This window comes from Lupinus angustifolius, chromosome LG14, assembly GCF_001865875.1.
Source record: "Lupinus angustifolius cultivar Tanjil chromosome LG14, LupAngTanjil_v1.0, whole genome shotgun sequence".
Lineage (NCBI taxonomy): Eukaryota > Viridiplantae > Streptophyta > Magnoliopsida > Fabales > Fabaceae > Lupinus > Lupinus angustifolius.
The window spans coordinates 13,591,582-13,607,101 of NC_032022.1; the positions used below are offsets into that span (position 1 = coordinate 13,591,582).

The 15,520-nt window shown below is 34.2% G+C and overlaps 2 protein-coding genes across 2 annotated transcripts; both read left to right on the forward strand.

The window, feature by feature from the left end:
* On the forward strand, nt 3,792-12,314 carry LOC109326892 (F-box protein At1g78280). Its single transcript, XM_019559777.1, has 16 exons — nt 3,792-4,149; nt 4,483-4,593; nt 4,707-4,762; nt 4,889-5,031; nt 5,432-5,629; nt 5,767-5,966; nt 6,420-6,519; nt 6,645-7,220; nt 7,309-7,431; nt 8,778-8,858; nt 8,923-9,254; nt 9,378-9,635; nt 10,036-10,120; nt 10,234-10,438; nt 10,947-11,118; nt 11,821-12,314. The coding sequence occupies exons 1-16, from the start codon at nt 4,007-4,009 to the stop codon at nt 11,957-11,959; spliced, it is 2,922 nt and encodes a 973-aa protein (XP_019415322.1). The 5' UTR covers nt 3,792-4,006; the 3' UTR covers nt 11,960-12,314.
* Nucleotides 13,463-15,225, forward strand: LOC109327006 (14-3-3-like protein). Its single transcript, XM_019559971.1, has 4 exons — nt 13,463-14,044; nt 14,397-14,519; nt 14,654-14,770; nt 14,871-15,225. The coding sequence occupies exons 1-4, from the start codon at nt 13,559-13,561 to the stop codon at nt 14,925-14,927; spliced, it is 783 nt and encodes a 260-aa protein (XP_019415516.1). The 5' UTR covers nt 13,463-13,558; the 3' UTR covers nt 14,928-15,225.

Below are 15,520 nucleotides of genomic sequence, written 5' to 3' on the forward strand. Positions count from 1 at the left end.
TATGATTGCCTTTAAGCTAAGCTATTAATAAAAGTGTCTCTAAGAATTTTAAGTGGAAAGTATCTGGTACATTGAAATTTATGTAGCTTCCTTAACAAATAATAGAATTTGACCTTCATTCTTTGCAAAATCTCTTCTTGTGAAAGATGGAGGTAATTTCCTTTGCACATAGATAAATTGAGGAGTTGCTGATACGGTTTTGCTTGGTTGCTTTGTTTTTTACCTTCTAATGATAAAGGACTGCATTGCAGTGGAAAAAAATATGAACTTTTTGTTGTATTTGGTAAACTCAACACATAGCCTTTCCTATAACCTAAAGGGAGAAAATATATGCATCCGATATATATGAATTTTATATACTCTCGCTGCATCATCCATCATTGATATTTAATAATCATTTACTTTCCAAAAAAGTAATTTAATAAATGGTGAATAATGTAATAAATATGTAGAAATCTTTACACCGACATTTCATAGACTTTAGAGTAAATTACACTGACATCCCTGAGTTTTAGTGAAATTACACAAACCACTCATCACTTTTCTAAACCTACACAAACCTCCTCTAGTTTTGTACTTTACCACCCTTGTATACGAAATAAGTGTAATATTTTAAACAAAAAATGTGATAAATGCAATTAAGTTAAACAAAACATGATATATTATGTAGACAAGTCTAAATAATATACAAATCAATGTATCTTTATTATTTTTTGTTACAAAATTCATCAACAATTATAAAGAAATATTGTTTAAATCACTCTTATAATGTAGTGTAACGAACCAAAAATAATAAAGATACATTGATTTGTATATTATTTAGACTTGTCTATACAATATATCATGTTTTGTTTAACTTAATTGCATTTATCACATTTTTTGTTTAAAAAATTACACTTATTTAATATACACGGGTGGTCAGTGTAATGAAAGTATAAAACTAAGGGAGGTTTATGTAGGTGTAGAAAAGTGAGGGGTGGTTTGTGTAATTTTACTAAAACTCAGGGGGTGTCAATATAATTTACTCTAGACTTTAACTTCACAATTAGAACTTAAGTGGATTCCATGTGCACAATACCTAGTAGTCACATGATTACATGTGACAATGTTTTTGGATCTTGCACACTATTCTATCACTTCAATCCATCTTTGAAACTTGTGTATGGCCATTGTTTTGAAGATTTCAGAATTTCAGATTATACCATTAAAGTTAGCCCTCCATGTGCTAAAGAAGTTCAAAATTAAATATATCAAGATTAGAGTACAAGACTTTAGATTATCTACATTACTTAATCACTCTCATATTGTCTTTAGCTACAAAATTAGCTGACAAAGTTGGTGATTATAATTTGTCTTTATTGTCTATAATTGTGAAGCCTAAGTTCCAGGACCACAAGTGAGAGAGTATTCACTTTCACAAATCTGGTGCATGGTCCTTTTTCCACATTAGATCCGTACTTATATTTACAATTTTGCCATTAAGTGTGAGATGCTTCATGTGAAATTGTGAATCACAAGCAGTGGTCCCACTTCCACTTACACTAAACTCACAATATTTCCATATAACTTAGTGTATTGGTGTAAGATTATATTAGATCCCAACATAATTAAAAGATAAAAAGTTTGATTATTCATCACCTAAAAAGAATTAGTTCCTCATCCAAAGGGTGAGAAAATACCCTTAGTAGCACCAAGAAAACTCACAATATTTTTTTGTTGTATATTGGAAAGGAGAAAAAGGAGAAATTAATACACAGTATAGAAATCCAACTAAAAAATGCTAAGAGTTTCCAGAGATACTAAATTTCAATCTGTGTAGTAATCCATAGATTGCTTTCCTAGTTTGGCCATAAAATCTGCTAACATATTCGACTCACATAATATACATTGGCATCAACATTTCTTCTTTTTTTCCCACTGCCACTTTTATTACAAATTCACAAGGATTATATACACCATTCACTTAAATTTACATGGTACTCATTTTTACTAATTTCTGAATTATACAAATTGGATTTCATTGTGAGGTTTCAGAGTAAAATGATGAACTTATAGAAAACGGGAAAATTTAGATATGTCCTGTAAAGTCCCAATCTTATGATGATCTATTACACAGACTTCGTTAAAAATAAAGAATCCATTGAAGTTGGGTAAATATATCATGTGGGTATTTTAAGTTAAAAATGGAAAATAAACTTAAATAGTTAGAAAAAAGAACCAACTTGTATGATAAGCCATTTTTTGCTAAGAGGCAATATTTGTCTCAAAACCTTTTCAGTTTCAAAATCTTATGGTTAATTGCATATGTTTTTATGACCTAAGTCAGCTAGCACCTTTATGCTTCAATGGTTTGTGACTTCATAACAAAAAATAACCTTACTGATTATTGGATTCTTTCTTTTTTACTCTTTTTACAACCTCATACTTTGGCCTATTTAAATTCACCTTAAAGAAGATAGTGGGGGTTTAAGAAAGCCTAAATGAAGTTCAAACTTTGAGTCAATGTACCGAATTAGTTATATACTTGTAATCAAACAATCAGATTTTTTTTCGTACTACTAAAAATATCATCTCAACCTATGGGTAATGAACTAATTATTTTTGGGATTCGTGATTATCCTTCTTAACAAGTGTAACTCAGGAATCGAACATTTAACCTTTTGATCATTTTAAGGATTTAGTGAAACCTTATACCACTAACCAACATTTTGTGGGTAATCAAACAATCAGGTTGTTGAGAAAATAAAAAACATAAAACTTGTGATGCAAAACTGTCTATAGTTGCTCATTACTCATGTTAAACCTGTAAGATTTATGTTTAAAAATGTTGAATATAGATTAAAAATAAAAGTTTTATAATATGATATATCATACCTCATTCATTTTATTTACTATTTAAAAAGTTATTCCACTAATATCAATATAAAATTACAAAACATACCAAGATAGAGACCAATCAAACCATATGGGCTTAGAATAAGTTTATGCTTCAGAGTCCTTTGCCATTTCAATTAAATTGGGCTTTATAAATTAAAGAAAGTCGTGTTTTGGGTTGCAGGAGATACGTTAGTCCAATATCCAAATTTTACATCTTAAATACTCTTCCCAAATGAGAATAAATTGAGCTAAATGGTCATTAGCATTCAGGAAAACATTGTTTATTTATAAAGAGATAAAGAATTAACCTAAAAAATAAATTCCAGGATCAACTTTAAAAAAATATAGAGAACAAAAACACAATGTTGCGTATTGTCTAATTTATGGAGTAATATCGAGAATAAGTGATTTTTTCTCAAGTGAAGTATTAAAAAAATAATAATGTTATTAAAGTTAAGTTAGACATTACCAAACGGTTCAACCCATTTTGTGTGTATTTGGGTAAATGTTTGCAAAAACTTGATTCTTAATCTTGTAATTCCAACTATATATTTGCATTTCAATAGTAATAAATATAATGATAAAAATCAAAATGAGTGACATATTTTGGTACTATCAGAAATATCTCTCATTTTTATGGTAAGAGACTAATCATTTTTTGGATGTGCGACAATCTCTTAATAAATGTTGTTCACGATAATTAAACTTTTGATTTTTTTACTAACCCAATGTCTTCTTAAATCTATGAGATTTGAGACCACGTATAAAGTGGTCAAATATTTGTAATCAACATAACTAAATGTAAACAAACATATAACTTAATTGAGTTCAAAATGGATTCCGATTTTCAATTAAGCTGGTCGAACTTTAGAGAAATAATTAACAAAAGTCAAGACAACAAAAGTAAGAGCACGTAAACAAAACAAAAAACAGAACGAAAGTGAGAAAAGGGGAAGAAGGTGAAGGTAGCGTAGGAATAACGAAAAACCGTGCACACGGTAAAGACTTTCAAAATACGCGGTTCATCACATCACACAAGAACCGAATGAACATAAATCATAGTAGAGAACAAGGTCCCTGATTCTTGTTTCTGTTTCTGAAATTGAAATTGATTTGAATTTCACAATTGATGGAAAATTCTGTGAATGAAGCTCATAGAGATCGTAGAATAGATGGTCTTGGAAATCTTCGAGTCCTTCCCGATGAAATCCTTTGCGGAATTTTGGAGCTACTTACTCCTCGAGATGCTGCTCGCGTCGCTTGCGTCAGCAGGTATATAGAATCGCCATGAAATTGTTTGCACAGTTTTATTACAATTTCATTTCATAGCATTACTATAAAACAATTCATTCTGGCTATAGATTCTATATAGTTCATATGATTATAAATATTCCGAGTAATTACGCGTGAGTTTTAGCTTAATTTCACTACATCGTGATGTAATTACAATCAATATTAACTAAATGCCGAAGGAGGATCGCTGTAGTGGAGTGCCGACCGTAATTAAGTCGAACTTTAGGGAGGTCAATGTAATTTCTCTTTGTTCTTCTTACTTGTCACTTTTATGGTAACTATATTTTTGTTAATTCTTTTTGGTTTGGGCAGTGTGATGTACATTATGTGCAATGAAGAACCACTGTGGATGAGTTTGTGTCTTAAAGGAGTGTCTGGTTTGCTTCAATACAAAGGCTCTTGGAAGAAAACTGCCCTGCATAAGTATGTCTCTCCTTCCATTCAATTGCTGCTTCCGAAAACTTATTATTGTTTTCGTAGTTCATTTTAGTTTTTATTGAATGTTAACTTGTTTTGTATTGGGCATTGGAATACAGTGAGAATCTGCCGGATGAATATAAAGAGCATGATCGTCGACCTTTACATTTTGATGGTAACATTTTGATACTCTAAGGCTTTTCTTATGTATCTTACATTTTTTGGTCAAATTTAGACCTTATGCTGTTAAGCAATGTTAAGGAAGATTTTCTCTAAACCAAATATATTCACCTTCTTGCAGGGTTCAGCTCTTTATTTTTGTATAGGAGGTTATACCGGTGTCATACCACATTGGATGTGTTTCATGCAGATAATGGAAATGTGGAAAGAATAAAAGACATCTCTTTGAAGGATTTCTATGACACGTATGATGCAAAGAAACCGGTACAAAGATAAAAAGGCAAAAATAATAGTTAACTATATTAATTTGATTACTTTTTATGGCTCTGTTTCAGTGTCAATCTTTGAGCTCTTATTTTATCTATGAAAAGAAAATATATTTGAGCTCTATCATTCCATTGTTTCTTTTTTGTCACGTTTTCTGAGAATAGGAACATGATTTTTTTTTCTGACATCATATCATCATATGTCTTGTATACATTCCTGATAGTAATCACTGAGCCATTTGGGTTGTGGTCCTGTTTTTCTTTAGTTGTTTTTACATGGTTGTAGTTATCAATTCTATTTGTTTTAAATATCTTAGAAGTTAGAATTCCTCAGTTTTTAATGGCTTAATGGTTTCCTTTCCCTGAAATGGAATTTTGATGAATTTACACATTTCCAGGTTATGCTTACTGGATTGGCTGATACATGGCCTGCCAGGCATAAATGGACAACTGAACAGCTGTTGCTAAACTATGGAGATGTAGCATTTAAAATTTCTCAAAGGAGCGCTCGGAAAGTCTCCATGAAGCTCAAAGATTATGTCTCATACACTAAAGTTCAGCATGATGAAGATCCCTTATATATTTTTGACGAGAAGGTGCTTGTATGAAAATATTCATGTTACATTGATGATCTGCCATTCTGCCCTTCCTCCTTGCAGCATTCCTTTCTCTATTTCTTCTTTCAAATTGAGAGTTTGGGATTCTTCTAACTTTTTAATTAACTGTTGAACAGTTTGGCGAAGTTGCACCTAGCTTATTGAAGGATTATTGTGTGCCTCATATTTTTCAAGAAGACTACTTTGATATATTAGATATAGATAAACGACCATCCTATAGGTGGCTCATAATTGGACCACAGAGATCTGGTGCCTCTTGGCATGTTGATCCTGCTCTTACCAGTGCATGGAATACTCTTCTTTCTGGCCGTAAAAGGTAAACTTTGAGCTGATTGAAAAGCATAGGCCATGACTATTTACATGGTATCTTTGGAAGCTATATGCATTGTCTAGTTTGAGTTTTAGCTAATCCTTGAAGTGGTTTGTTGGTATCTCCAACTTATTGCTATTGTTTCTTCCTTTTTATTTTTATTTTTTTGGGGAGTTACTATGGGGGGTCCCATGACCTGGTAACATGGGAGCCAATGTATTACAAAGTCAACATCATGACAAGGCATAAGAAAACTATTAATGTGGCTAGGGCCTACAAGGCCACACTTGGTTCATTATTTATCTTAAATTGGAGGTTGGTGCTCTTGTTCTTTAATGATTCCTCCGCGAATAACATGTATTTTATGTACTTTGGTACTGATATTTTCCTTCTGTTAGTACATGGTTATGTTTCAAATAAGTAATGCTTTAGAGGCAATGTTTCACTTGAATTTGATAGGTGGGCATTATATCCTCCGGGAAAGGTGCCTCTGGGTGTGACGGTGCATGTTAATGAAGACGATGGCGATGTCAATATTGATACTCCATCATCACTGCAGGTACTGCAATGTTGCAATTAAAGTGATTTATATATCATCTTCTGGGTGGTACGTAATTTTAATCAATAATCTTGACATTGTGTCAATTTGTTGGTGTGATTAATCATAGTTCTGTTTGTTTACAGTGGTGGCTAGACTTTTATCCTCTTCTTGCTGACGAAGACAAGCCAATTGAATGCACACAACTACCTGGAGAGACAATTTATGTACCAAGTGGATGGTGGCACTGTGTTCTGAATTTGGACACAACAATCGCTGTCACACAGAATTTTGTGAATTCCAATAACTTCGAATTTGTATGTTTGGATATGGCTCCTGGTTATCGTCACAAAGGAGTCTGCCGTGCTGGACTGCTTGCTCTTGATGAAAATAGTTATGAAAATGTCAGACAGAACATGTCATATAATGGAGAAAACTTAAGTTACACTGATTTGTCAAGGAAAGAGAAACGAGCCAAAACTCACAAAGATGTAGATGATGTAATTAACGAAATAACCATGCATGATGCAACTAGAAGCTATAATTTATGGAAAGATGGGTTTTCCTATGATATAAATTTCTTATCCTTGTTTTTGGATAAAGATAGAGACCACTACAGTTCCCTATGGAGCTCAGGTAACAGCATTGGTCAACGAGAACTTAGAGAATGGTTATCCAAACTTTGGATTCAAAAACCAAAAATGAGAGAGCTAATATGGAAGGTTATTTTCTTTTTATAATAATGTATTCTTTGAGCTTGCGAAGTTGCCATAGCAGATTTTATGATCTTTTTTCTGTTTGTGTATCTAGGGAGCATGTATTTCACTGAACGCTGACAAGTGGTTAGAATGCTTATTGAAAATTTGTGCCTTCCACAATTTGCCCTCTCCCACTGACGATGAAAGGCTTCCTGTTGGTTCGGGTAGCAATCCTGTGAGTTTTTATTTATGTATTTATTAATTTTAACTTATTTTTATTTCTATTTTCCCGAAGATTGCTCTACATCAATTTTTGTAAGGCTTTGGGGAAAATATGTGGTCCCTCACTCAATGTCCCAAACTCTGTTGATGAAGTGATGATAATGCACCATTGTGCTTGAATTATAATAGATATTAATGAGAACATTTAGAAGCATGCTTTGGTTCACTCAATGTGCTGTTGCTTCACTAAAAAAGTCTTATCCTAGATGATTCCCATCCTGAACATAATCCCTGACTGTATGCTACCAATAGTTTGGACCAATATCCAGAGACTAGCTACAGTATATAGCCTTAGAGATGCAAGGTGTATATAAACTAAAACTTATAGTAAGATATATTGGAGACTATCTTTGAAATTGGATGTTGAAAATTTTCATGATATTTGTTCCTATCAATTTTTATTCTTGATTCAAAAAGATAACAATGGGATCCTGTGATCCAGACAGAATCACCTAGTCCCCAACCTGTCCAAAGGCTCTCAATTATTGCTTAACTCTTTGTCACTCTCTCCCTTATTTAACACACCTTCTGGTGGTATACCACAACCATTCCCTTCCCGTTCTCATCATGCCTGCTGTCCTTACTGTTAACAGCTTCTCTTGTGTCATTGTCATTTTGTTGTATTTTTCTCCAAAAGCTTTGAAATTAACACTCTACTGAACCTTATTGAAGCAGAATCACGTTTGAATGGCCCCCTTCCAAAACAGGCAAACTTAACTTTTTTTACTGATGGAGTGTCAGGCTATATTTTTCTGCGGGGTCCTTTTAGCCCCTCTTAAATTGATATTTTTGCGACCTTAAGCTACATAGCTTAGGTCATATTTTGTGGCTTCTGAGGGAAAATAGAAATAGGCTCTTGGATTGCCATGTGGCATTTAATAAGGTTCTCCACTAGACATCAGATGAGTGTCTTGCTGAAGCTGCCACCAAGGGGCAGTGTTTGGAGCACTCAGTCTCGGCAATCTGTGAAACACCTCACCAGTCACTTTGAATACATGAAGAAAACCAAAATTACTAACAAGATGAAATGATTTTTAAGTTGCTTCTGTTGATCTTTTCGCCTCACCATTTCTAGGTGATGTTATTTTTGTTTTTCCCTTTTGTATTCAACAATATTGTCTCATCGTTGGTGAACTGCTATAAATATTTAACCTGATTACATAGCTTTAGTTCTTAAGGTTTTCTAGTTAAATTAGGGCATGAAAGTGGCTTGTTTCCTGTAGTATGATTACCTAAGGAGTATTTGTGGAGTATGACGACTTTTTCTAACTGTGGTAATACTTTCCATTCTCTAAATAGGTTTATCTAGTGGGAAACTCTGTTATAAAGATTTTTGCTGAAGAAGGACTGGAAGCTTCACTTTATGGCTTTGGCGCAGAGGTACTTCATTGGCATTCTTTTCCATTGCATCTTCCGTACAAATCTAACTTTGTATATTTTACAGCTAGAGTTCTACAGTCTACTGCATGAAGTCAATTCTCCAATCAGGAAACACATTCCTAACGTTTTGGCGAGTGGGATTGTTTATCTTGAAGATGGGTCTTATACTAATATAACATGGGATGGGAAAGGGGTCCCTGGTGTCATTGCGAAGAGCAATCTTATCATAAATAAGTGTGACATTGATGGTTTCTCATTTGGGGTATGGAGAAAGAAGCTGTTGGAGTATAGGAATGCTGGAAAGTCAGTGGATGGATCAGTTAGTTCAGATACTCACGCAAGCATATGGCCTTATATGATAACAAAACGATGTGAAGGGAAAATGTTTGCAGATTTGTAAGTCTTATCCATGCTGTCTCTTATTGATTTCTTTACAAAGCTTAGCAATTCAAATTTCTTATTAATGTAACTTAGTTCTCTTTTTTGAATACTTTGAGCTTAGTTTTCATTTTCATGCAGAAGAGACAGACTATCATGGGAAGATGCAAAAAACTTGGCCTCTTTCTTGGGGGAGCAATTGGGCAACCTTCATCTTTTGCCACATCCACCATTGAACATTTTATCTTTCTCTGACATTGAAGATGAATTAATTTTGCCAGATACTAATGGTTCTACTGCAACTGTTACTTATAAATCAAACACTGCGGCAGAGTGGGGGGTCTTCACCAGAACCTTGGCAAGGAAGAGGAAGGATGTCTCAAGCCGTTTGACCAAGTGGTATACTTTGTTATTTTGGGCACTCTGATTTTTTGTTAAACTAAATAGTTTGAATTGGAAGATATGTAAGAAATGCAACGAGGGAAATACACTATCTTTTTAATGCTTACGATTGACAATCTTATTATTTTGTGTATTTTTGAAGTTTAAAGCCCCAAAGGAGTTTATTTATAAAATTGTTATCAGTTTGGATTTTGAGTGAAGAAACTACCAATTTTAGCAGTTGTGTTTTTACCAAGTATTTACAAACTTCTGCTTGCTTAGGTTGTCCTTAATGATGCATGATAGTTGTGTTCCTTTTGTTGGTTCTGTCTATGTGGTTTCTATAACATGCTAGTTTTTAGGATGAATCTATGCTAGTCACGTGATGGCCTCTCATGTTCGTTACTAAATTTTGTAGGGGAGATCCAATCCCTAGCAAACTGATAGAGAAAATTGATGAATATATCCCACCTGATTTCAGCAAGCTACTAAATATAACCGAGGTTTCTTCTAAAGTCCTATATTCAGACATCACTTTTTATTTTTTTTAATTATATTGGGTACGGTACAGCATTTTGGTTTTCTAAAATATCTGCAACTTTTATTTTGACTTCAGAATTTCTTGAGTGCTTGTAAACCTTGCTCCTGGATACACTCTGACATTATGGATGATAACATTTACATGGAACCATCATCGGTTTCTACCTCAAGTGAGAATACAGAAGATGTCACCCTTGTAGATAATGGTTTTCCAGGTGGCATTGATGAAGTGAAATCCTGGCGTCCTAGCTACATCCTTGATTTCAGTAATCTTTCGATAGGTCAGTTGTAGAACTTCTCCTTTCCTTCCTGTTCCAAGAATTTTAGTTCAAACTCTAGCGGAATTCTCATCTTATTATAATCAACATGAAGTGCAATGTTGTAAATGACATCATAATTTAACAAGTGCTTTTATCATGATACGAAATTTCTTCCTGAACTATCTTTATGGTTTCCAGGCTACCTAATGCATGCAGTTCAGCAAAGAAGTTATCATTTTTATTTCTGTGATGTTTTCATATTTTTGTTTCATTCTTCAGTAACCTTTCGATTCAGATTTCCTTCCTCTTTGTCAGCCCATCTGTTTCCTATGTTTGTTCTTGTTTCACCTTCATGTGATTCCTCTGTCTGTTCTATACATAATTAATTGTGCACATGTGGAGTTGCTTATGTTTGGCTCAGCTTTATTTTTATTATCTTTGAAAAGGTAGAATTGCAGTGAAAGCATTTGGACTTTAATGTTATTTGGTGCTGATTTTATCTGACTTGTTTCATTTTTTGTGTTTGCAGGTGATCCTATTTATGACTTGATACCAATTTACTTGGATGTGTTTAGAGGTGATTCAGATCTCCTTCACCGATTTTTAGAGAGCTACAAAATTCCTTTTGCAAATAACATATCAAAGCATGATGAGTCAGCAGAGAGTGGCCAAAAATTTGACCGTCTTTCATATGTTGCCATGTAAGTAAATGCCTCCATAATTTTCTTACATAAATAGTTGCTGAGCCTATACAAGATTTATTCTTCTTATCAATTTTACCAACGAATCACCCATTATTAGTGAATGTTAGACTCTTCTTTACTTTATTTCAATTTGCATGTGTGGATTAATCCACCTATAAGTAAATCGAAATCAGTCAGGCTCTCCTGAAATTTGAAACTAAAAGGTTGCTGTGTGTAGCAGAGTAGATGGATACCCAGTCAAGATAATTTTCTAGGCTTTAAGAATGTTAATAATTTTCTACCTTGCACCATGGCCTTTTACAATATTTAATAAAAATGTCAGATAATTCATATTTGAAGGTTTGGAACTCAGAAAATACTCTATAGATGCAAATCAATGCATCATAGTTCTTGTTGATAATATGGTAATTGTGAATTGTTTTGAACATTTGTTGATTTGTGAAAGCAATGAGGACTTCGTCTGCATGCATATGAAATTATTCGGTCATCTTGATGCAAAATAGCAGATCTTTGTACATCCAAGATTTACAGACTTTTTCTTTTGGCCAATTAAGAACATAAGTACTATGTTCAGTTAGACAAGACAACCTTGTGTGCCTCTGCACAAACAAAGATGTTTGGCTTTGTTCCTGCATTTCATAGACTAAACAAATGCTGAAGTAACTCGTTTTGGATTTCTTCATTTTCTTTTTACTGTAGGTGCTATTGTATTTTGCATGATGACAATGTCCTGGGAGCAATTTTTAGTATATGGGAAGAATTGAGATCAGCAAAGTCATGGGAAGAAGTTGAGCTCAGAGTGTGGGGAGAGTTGAACAATTACAAAGGCTTTCGTTGACATTTGTTGCATGGAAATATTTTTGGAGCCTGAATGCACAATCAGAGCCCTTTGATAAAATATAAATACACGTTTATTTAACTTGTATGATAAAAACGGAGTTTTTTTTGGTACTACCAATGTATCTTTTCATCTTTTTAGGTAAAGAACTAATTCATTTTGACATATCGTTTGCTGGCTTTTTTTTAATTGATTGTAGTGTTTGATAATTCATGATAAAGTGGCCATTCGGTTGTAGTTGATGCCATTATGATTTATGAAGATACTATATATATTAGCATAGATAAACGATGCTGGTTCACAATTTTCTTCGTACATTCAAAACTATAATACATGAATGTACTGACTACTGAGATAGATGCTCCTTATTGAAGTGGATTAGAACCTAGGGACGGATCCAGAATAGCTGAGGAGGCTCTAAGAAACTTAACCGTGGTTTCAGCTGTAGCTAAATTGTAAAAAAAATCCAATAAGTACTTAACAAATTTTGAAAATAGTTGCCACGTTTTTAATCATTAACTTTAAATAACCTTGCATAAAATTTATACCGCAAAAGGTACTGGTGGTGAAAACTGTGACCTCCCACTATCTTAATTCCTAGTTTAACGAGGACCGACCAAAGAAAAAGAAGACAGCAGAGAACAAGCACTCCCGAAGTTTATGGCTAATCGATTTCAATCTCAAAAATGGCCCATCACCATCACACCTAGCCCACACCTTTTTCTTTCAACCCATTAATTAAAGTTCGGAATGATCTGTCTCAGAAAATGTATCATTTCATGTTCCAACACTTATGATTAATCAAAAAATATTTAATTTAAATATTTTTTTTCAATTAATCACAAATATATTATACATATTTTAGGACAGAAAATATAATTACATACGATCAAAACAGAGTAAAAAAGAAAATCATAAATGAGTACCTTTTTTTGGTTGAAAAGGGTTAAAACTTTTCAAATCAACAAAAAATCTAATACTCCTCCCGGTTGAAACTTCCATCTAATCCATGAATTGAAGATTATTTGTGTGAAGATGGTGTACATAACCCTGCCTTATCTAATAACATAGTCTTACACAGAAACCTTTACAATGGATACTGCTTTATTAGTTTAGATGTGAGTCGATATTTTAAAGAATAATGTTATATCAGGAGATAATTTATATCTTCTATCCAGTAAAAATATAATATGCGTGTCATTTTGTTTCCTTATACCAGGAGATACTCCATTTCTCTATTCAAGGTGAGACAAGATTAGATACCAGAATTGATTTTCATTCGAGATGGACGAACCTTTCCTGTATCAAAGTCCAAACTCCATGTTTGACAGCTGTCACTTTCCCTTTTTTAATTTCTGAAAAAACAAAAACAAAACGTATTCCAATTTCCATATATTGATTCACAATTGGTTAAATAACAAAACATAATATCTTTAATCCAACGGCTCAAATTGAATCTCCAAAACGACGCAATAATAGGATTTCCTCGCCTCAAAAACCACCATTTCCCTTTTCCGCGTTCCTCATATTTCCGTTCTTCTTTCTCTCACTAGAATCAATCAGATCTCGCTCTCTCTTTCTATCTCTAACATTTCAACAATGGCGGCCGCACCTTCCCCTCGCGAAGAGTACGTCTACTTGGCGAAGCTCTCTGAGCAAGCTGAGCGCTACGAAGAGATGGTGGAGTTCATGGAGAAGGTCTCCGCCGCTGCCGATAACGAGGAACTCACCGTGGAGGAGCGAAACCTTCTCTCCGTCGCGTACAAGAACGTGATCGGAGCACGACGTGCTTCGTGGCGCATCATCTCCTCGATCGAGCAGAAGGAGGAGAGCAGAGGCAACGATGATCATGTTTCCATCATCCGCGACTATCGATCTAAGATCGAATCGGAGCTCTCTAACATCTGCGATGGGATCCTCAAGCTCCTTGACTCGCGTCTCATTCCTTCTGCTTCTTCTGGCGATTCTAAGGTTTTCTACCTTAAGATGAAGGGAGATTATCACAGGTACCTCGCTGAGTTCAAAACTGGCGCTGAACGTAAGGATGCCGCGGAAAGTACCCTCGGTGCTTACAAGTCTGCTCAGGTTAACCGTTTTTTTATTTTATTTGATATTGTGATTCAGATCTGATCCATTTATTGACCTCAACAAAGCTGCATGATTAGGTCTATTATATTTGATTCTCTATTTTGACTGGATCTATGAAATTTAACTATGAATCGTTTTTAGGTTATTGAAGTAATAGTTATTCATGCTTAATATACTGGTTTGATTTGAGATATCTGCCTGTGTTGCTTATTTGTCTGTCTTTTGAATGATTTGTTGTGCATTCTTCGTTTTGTATAAATTGGATTTGATTTTAGTTGTTTGTTTCAATATTTATGTATAACATTATGTGGCTGTGGCTAATCTAATGAATGATGATTCTGCTGTTCAGGACATTGCAAATACGGAACTGCCTCCAACTCACCCAATTAGGCTGGGTCTTGCTCTGAATTTCTCTGTGTTTTACTATGAAATTCTTAACTCACCTGATCGTGCTTGCAGCCTTGCAAAACAGGTTAAATTTATGGGGATACTGAAAATCATGTTCATGTTCTGTGTTATTTTTTTACTATTACCACAAGTTGTCATGTTCTAATGCTATTTTCCAATTACTTTAACCCTGAAGAATTTTCTTTTGGTATTGGCCAGGCTTTTGATGAAGCAATTGCTGAATTGGATACACTGGGAGAGGAGTCATACAAGGATAGCACTTTGATCATGCAACTTCTCCGTGATAACCTCACCCTGTGGACCTCTGACATTCAGGTATTGATTTGAGTCTGCGAAAAGATCTGACTCTTGTATCACATCATTTTTTTCCCTGCATAATAATATTTATTTGGTTTATTCTTTGGTGTGGTTTCAGGATGATGGAGCAGATGAAATTAAGGATGCAGCACCTAAACCAGATGAGCAGCAGTAACTATATGTTACTGCTTATTAGAAATGAACTTCTCCCCCGTATGTTTTTAAAGGTAGAAGGTGCTTGTTTCTAATCTCCTTGGGTTCTGGGATATTAGGTCATACATTAGTTTGTGCTTTTCCATATTTAAGTGTTTCCAATTTGCCTTTTTTTCTTGAGGATACCGGAAATTTTTATTTTATGGAATTGTAATTTCAAGATTCTCCTCTCTCAATTGAACCTGATTTTTCTGTGAATTTTAGTGAGCCAAGATGCTAGTTTTATTCGCATTCTTTCTGAAAACACAATCTTGATTTAACCTGATTCGAATTTTGTTGTCTGAGGATTACCTTTGAATTTTGAAGGTCTGGTCCCTTGCTTCTAGTAATGTGTGTATGCCTCATGTCACCCCACTAATGTCGTTCAGGTCTTGGAATCTGTTTTATGTGGCTCACCTTCACGAATGGGGATAACTGTCCCATTTAGGGCAAGGATGCATCCCTTTTTCCACGTGAATAAAACCTGTTTAGTTCAATATTTCTAATCACTAGTATTACACACAACAATGAAAACGCTGAAAATTACGTATAGTAGTTAATTTGTTCTGTTATAAA

What these genes read in the sequence shown, in the direction of transcription:
- LOC109327006 (XM_019559971.1), top strand. Translation starts at nt 13,559, where the DNA reads ATGGCGGCCGCACCTTCCCCTCGCGAAGAGTACGTCTACTTGGCGAAG. An exon ending in GTGCTTACAAGTCTGCTCAG is followed by an intron (nt 14,045 to 14,396) that starts GTTAACCGTTTT and finishes TCTGCTGTTCAG; the next exon opens with GACATTGCAAATACGGAACT. An exon ending in CTTGCAGCCTTGCAAAACAG is followed by an intron (nt 14,520 to 14,653) that starts GTTAAATTTATG and finishes GGTATTGGCCAG; the next exon opens with GCTTTTGATGAAGCAATTGC.
- LOC109326892 (XM_019559777.1), top strand. Translation starts at nt 4,007, where the DNA reads ATGGAAAATTCTGTGAATGAAGCTCATAGAGATCGTAGAATAGATGGT. An exon ending in TATATATTTTTGACGAGAAG is followed by an intron (nt 5,630 to 5,766) that starts GTGCTTGTATGA and finishes ACTGTTGAACAG; the next exon opens with TTTGGCGAAGTTGCACCTAG. An exon ending in TTTATGGCTTTGGCGCAGAG is followed by an intron (nt 8,859 to 8,922) that starts GTACTTCATTGG and finishes TATATTTTACAG; the next exon opens with CTAGAGTTCTACAGTCTACT.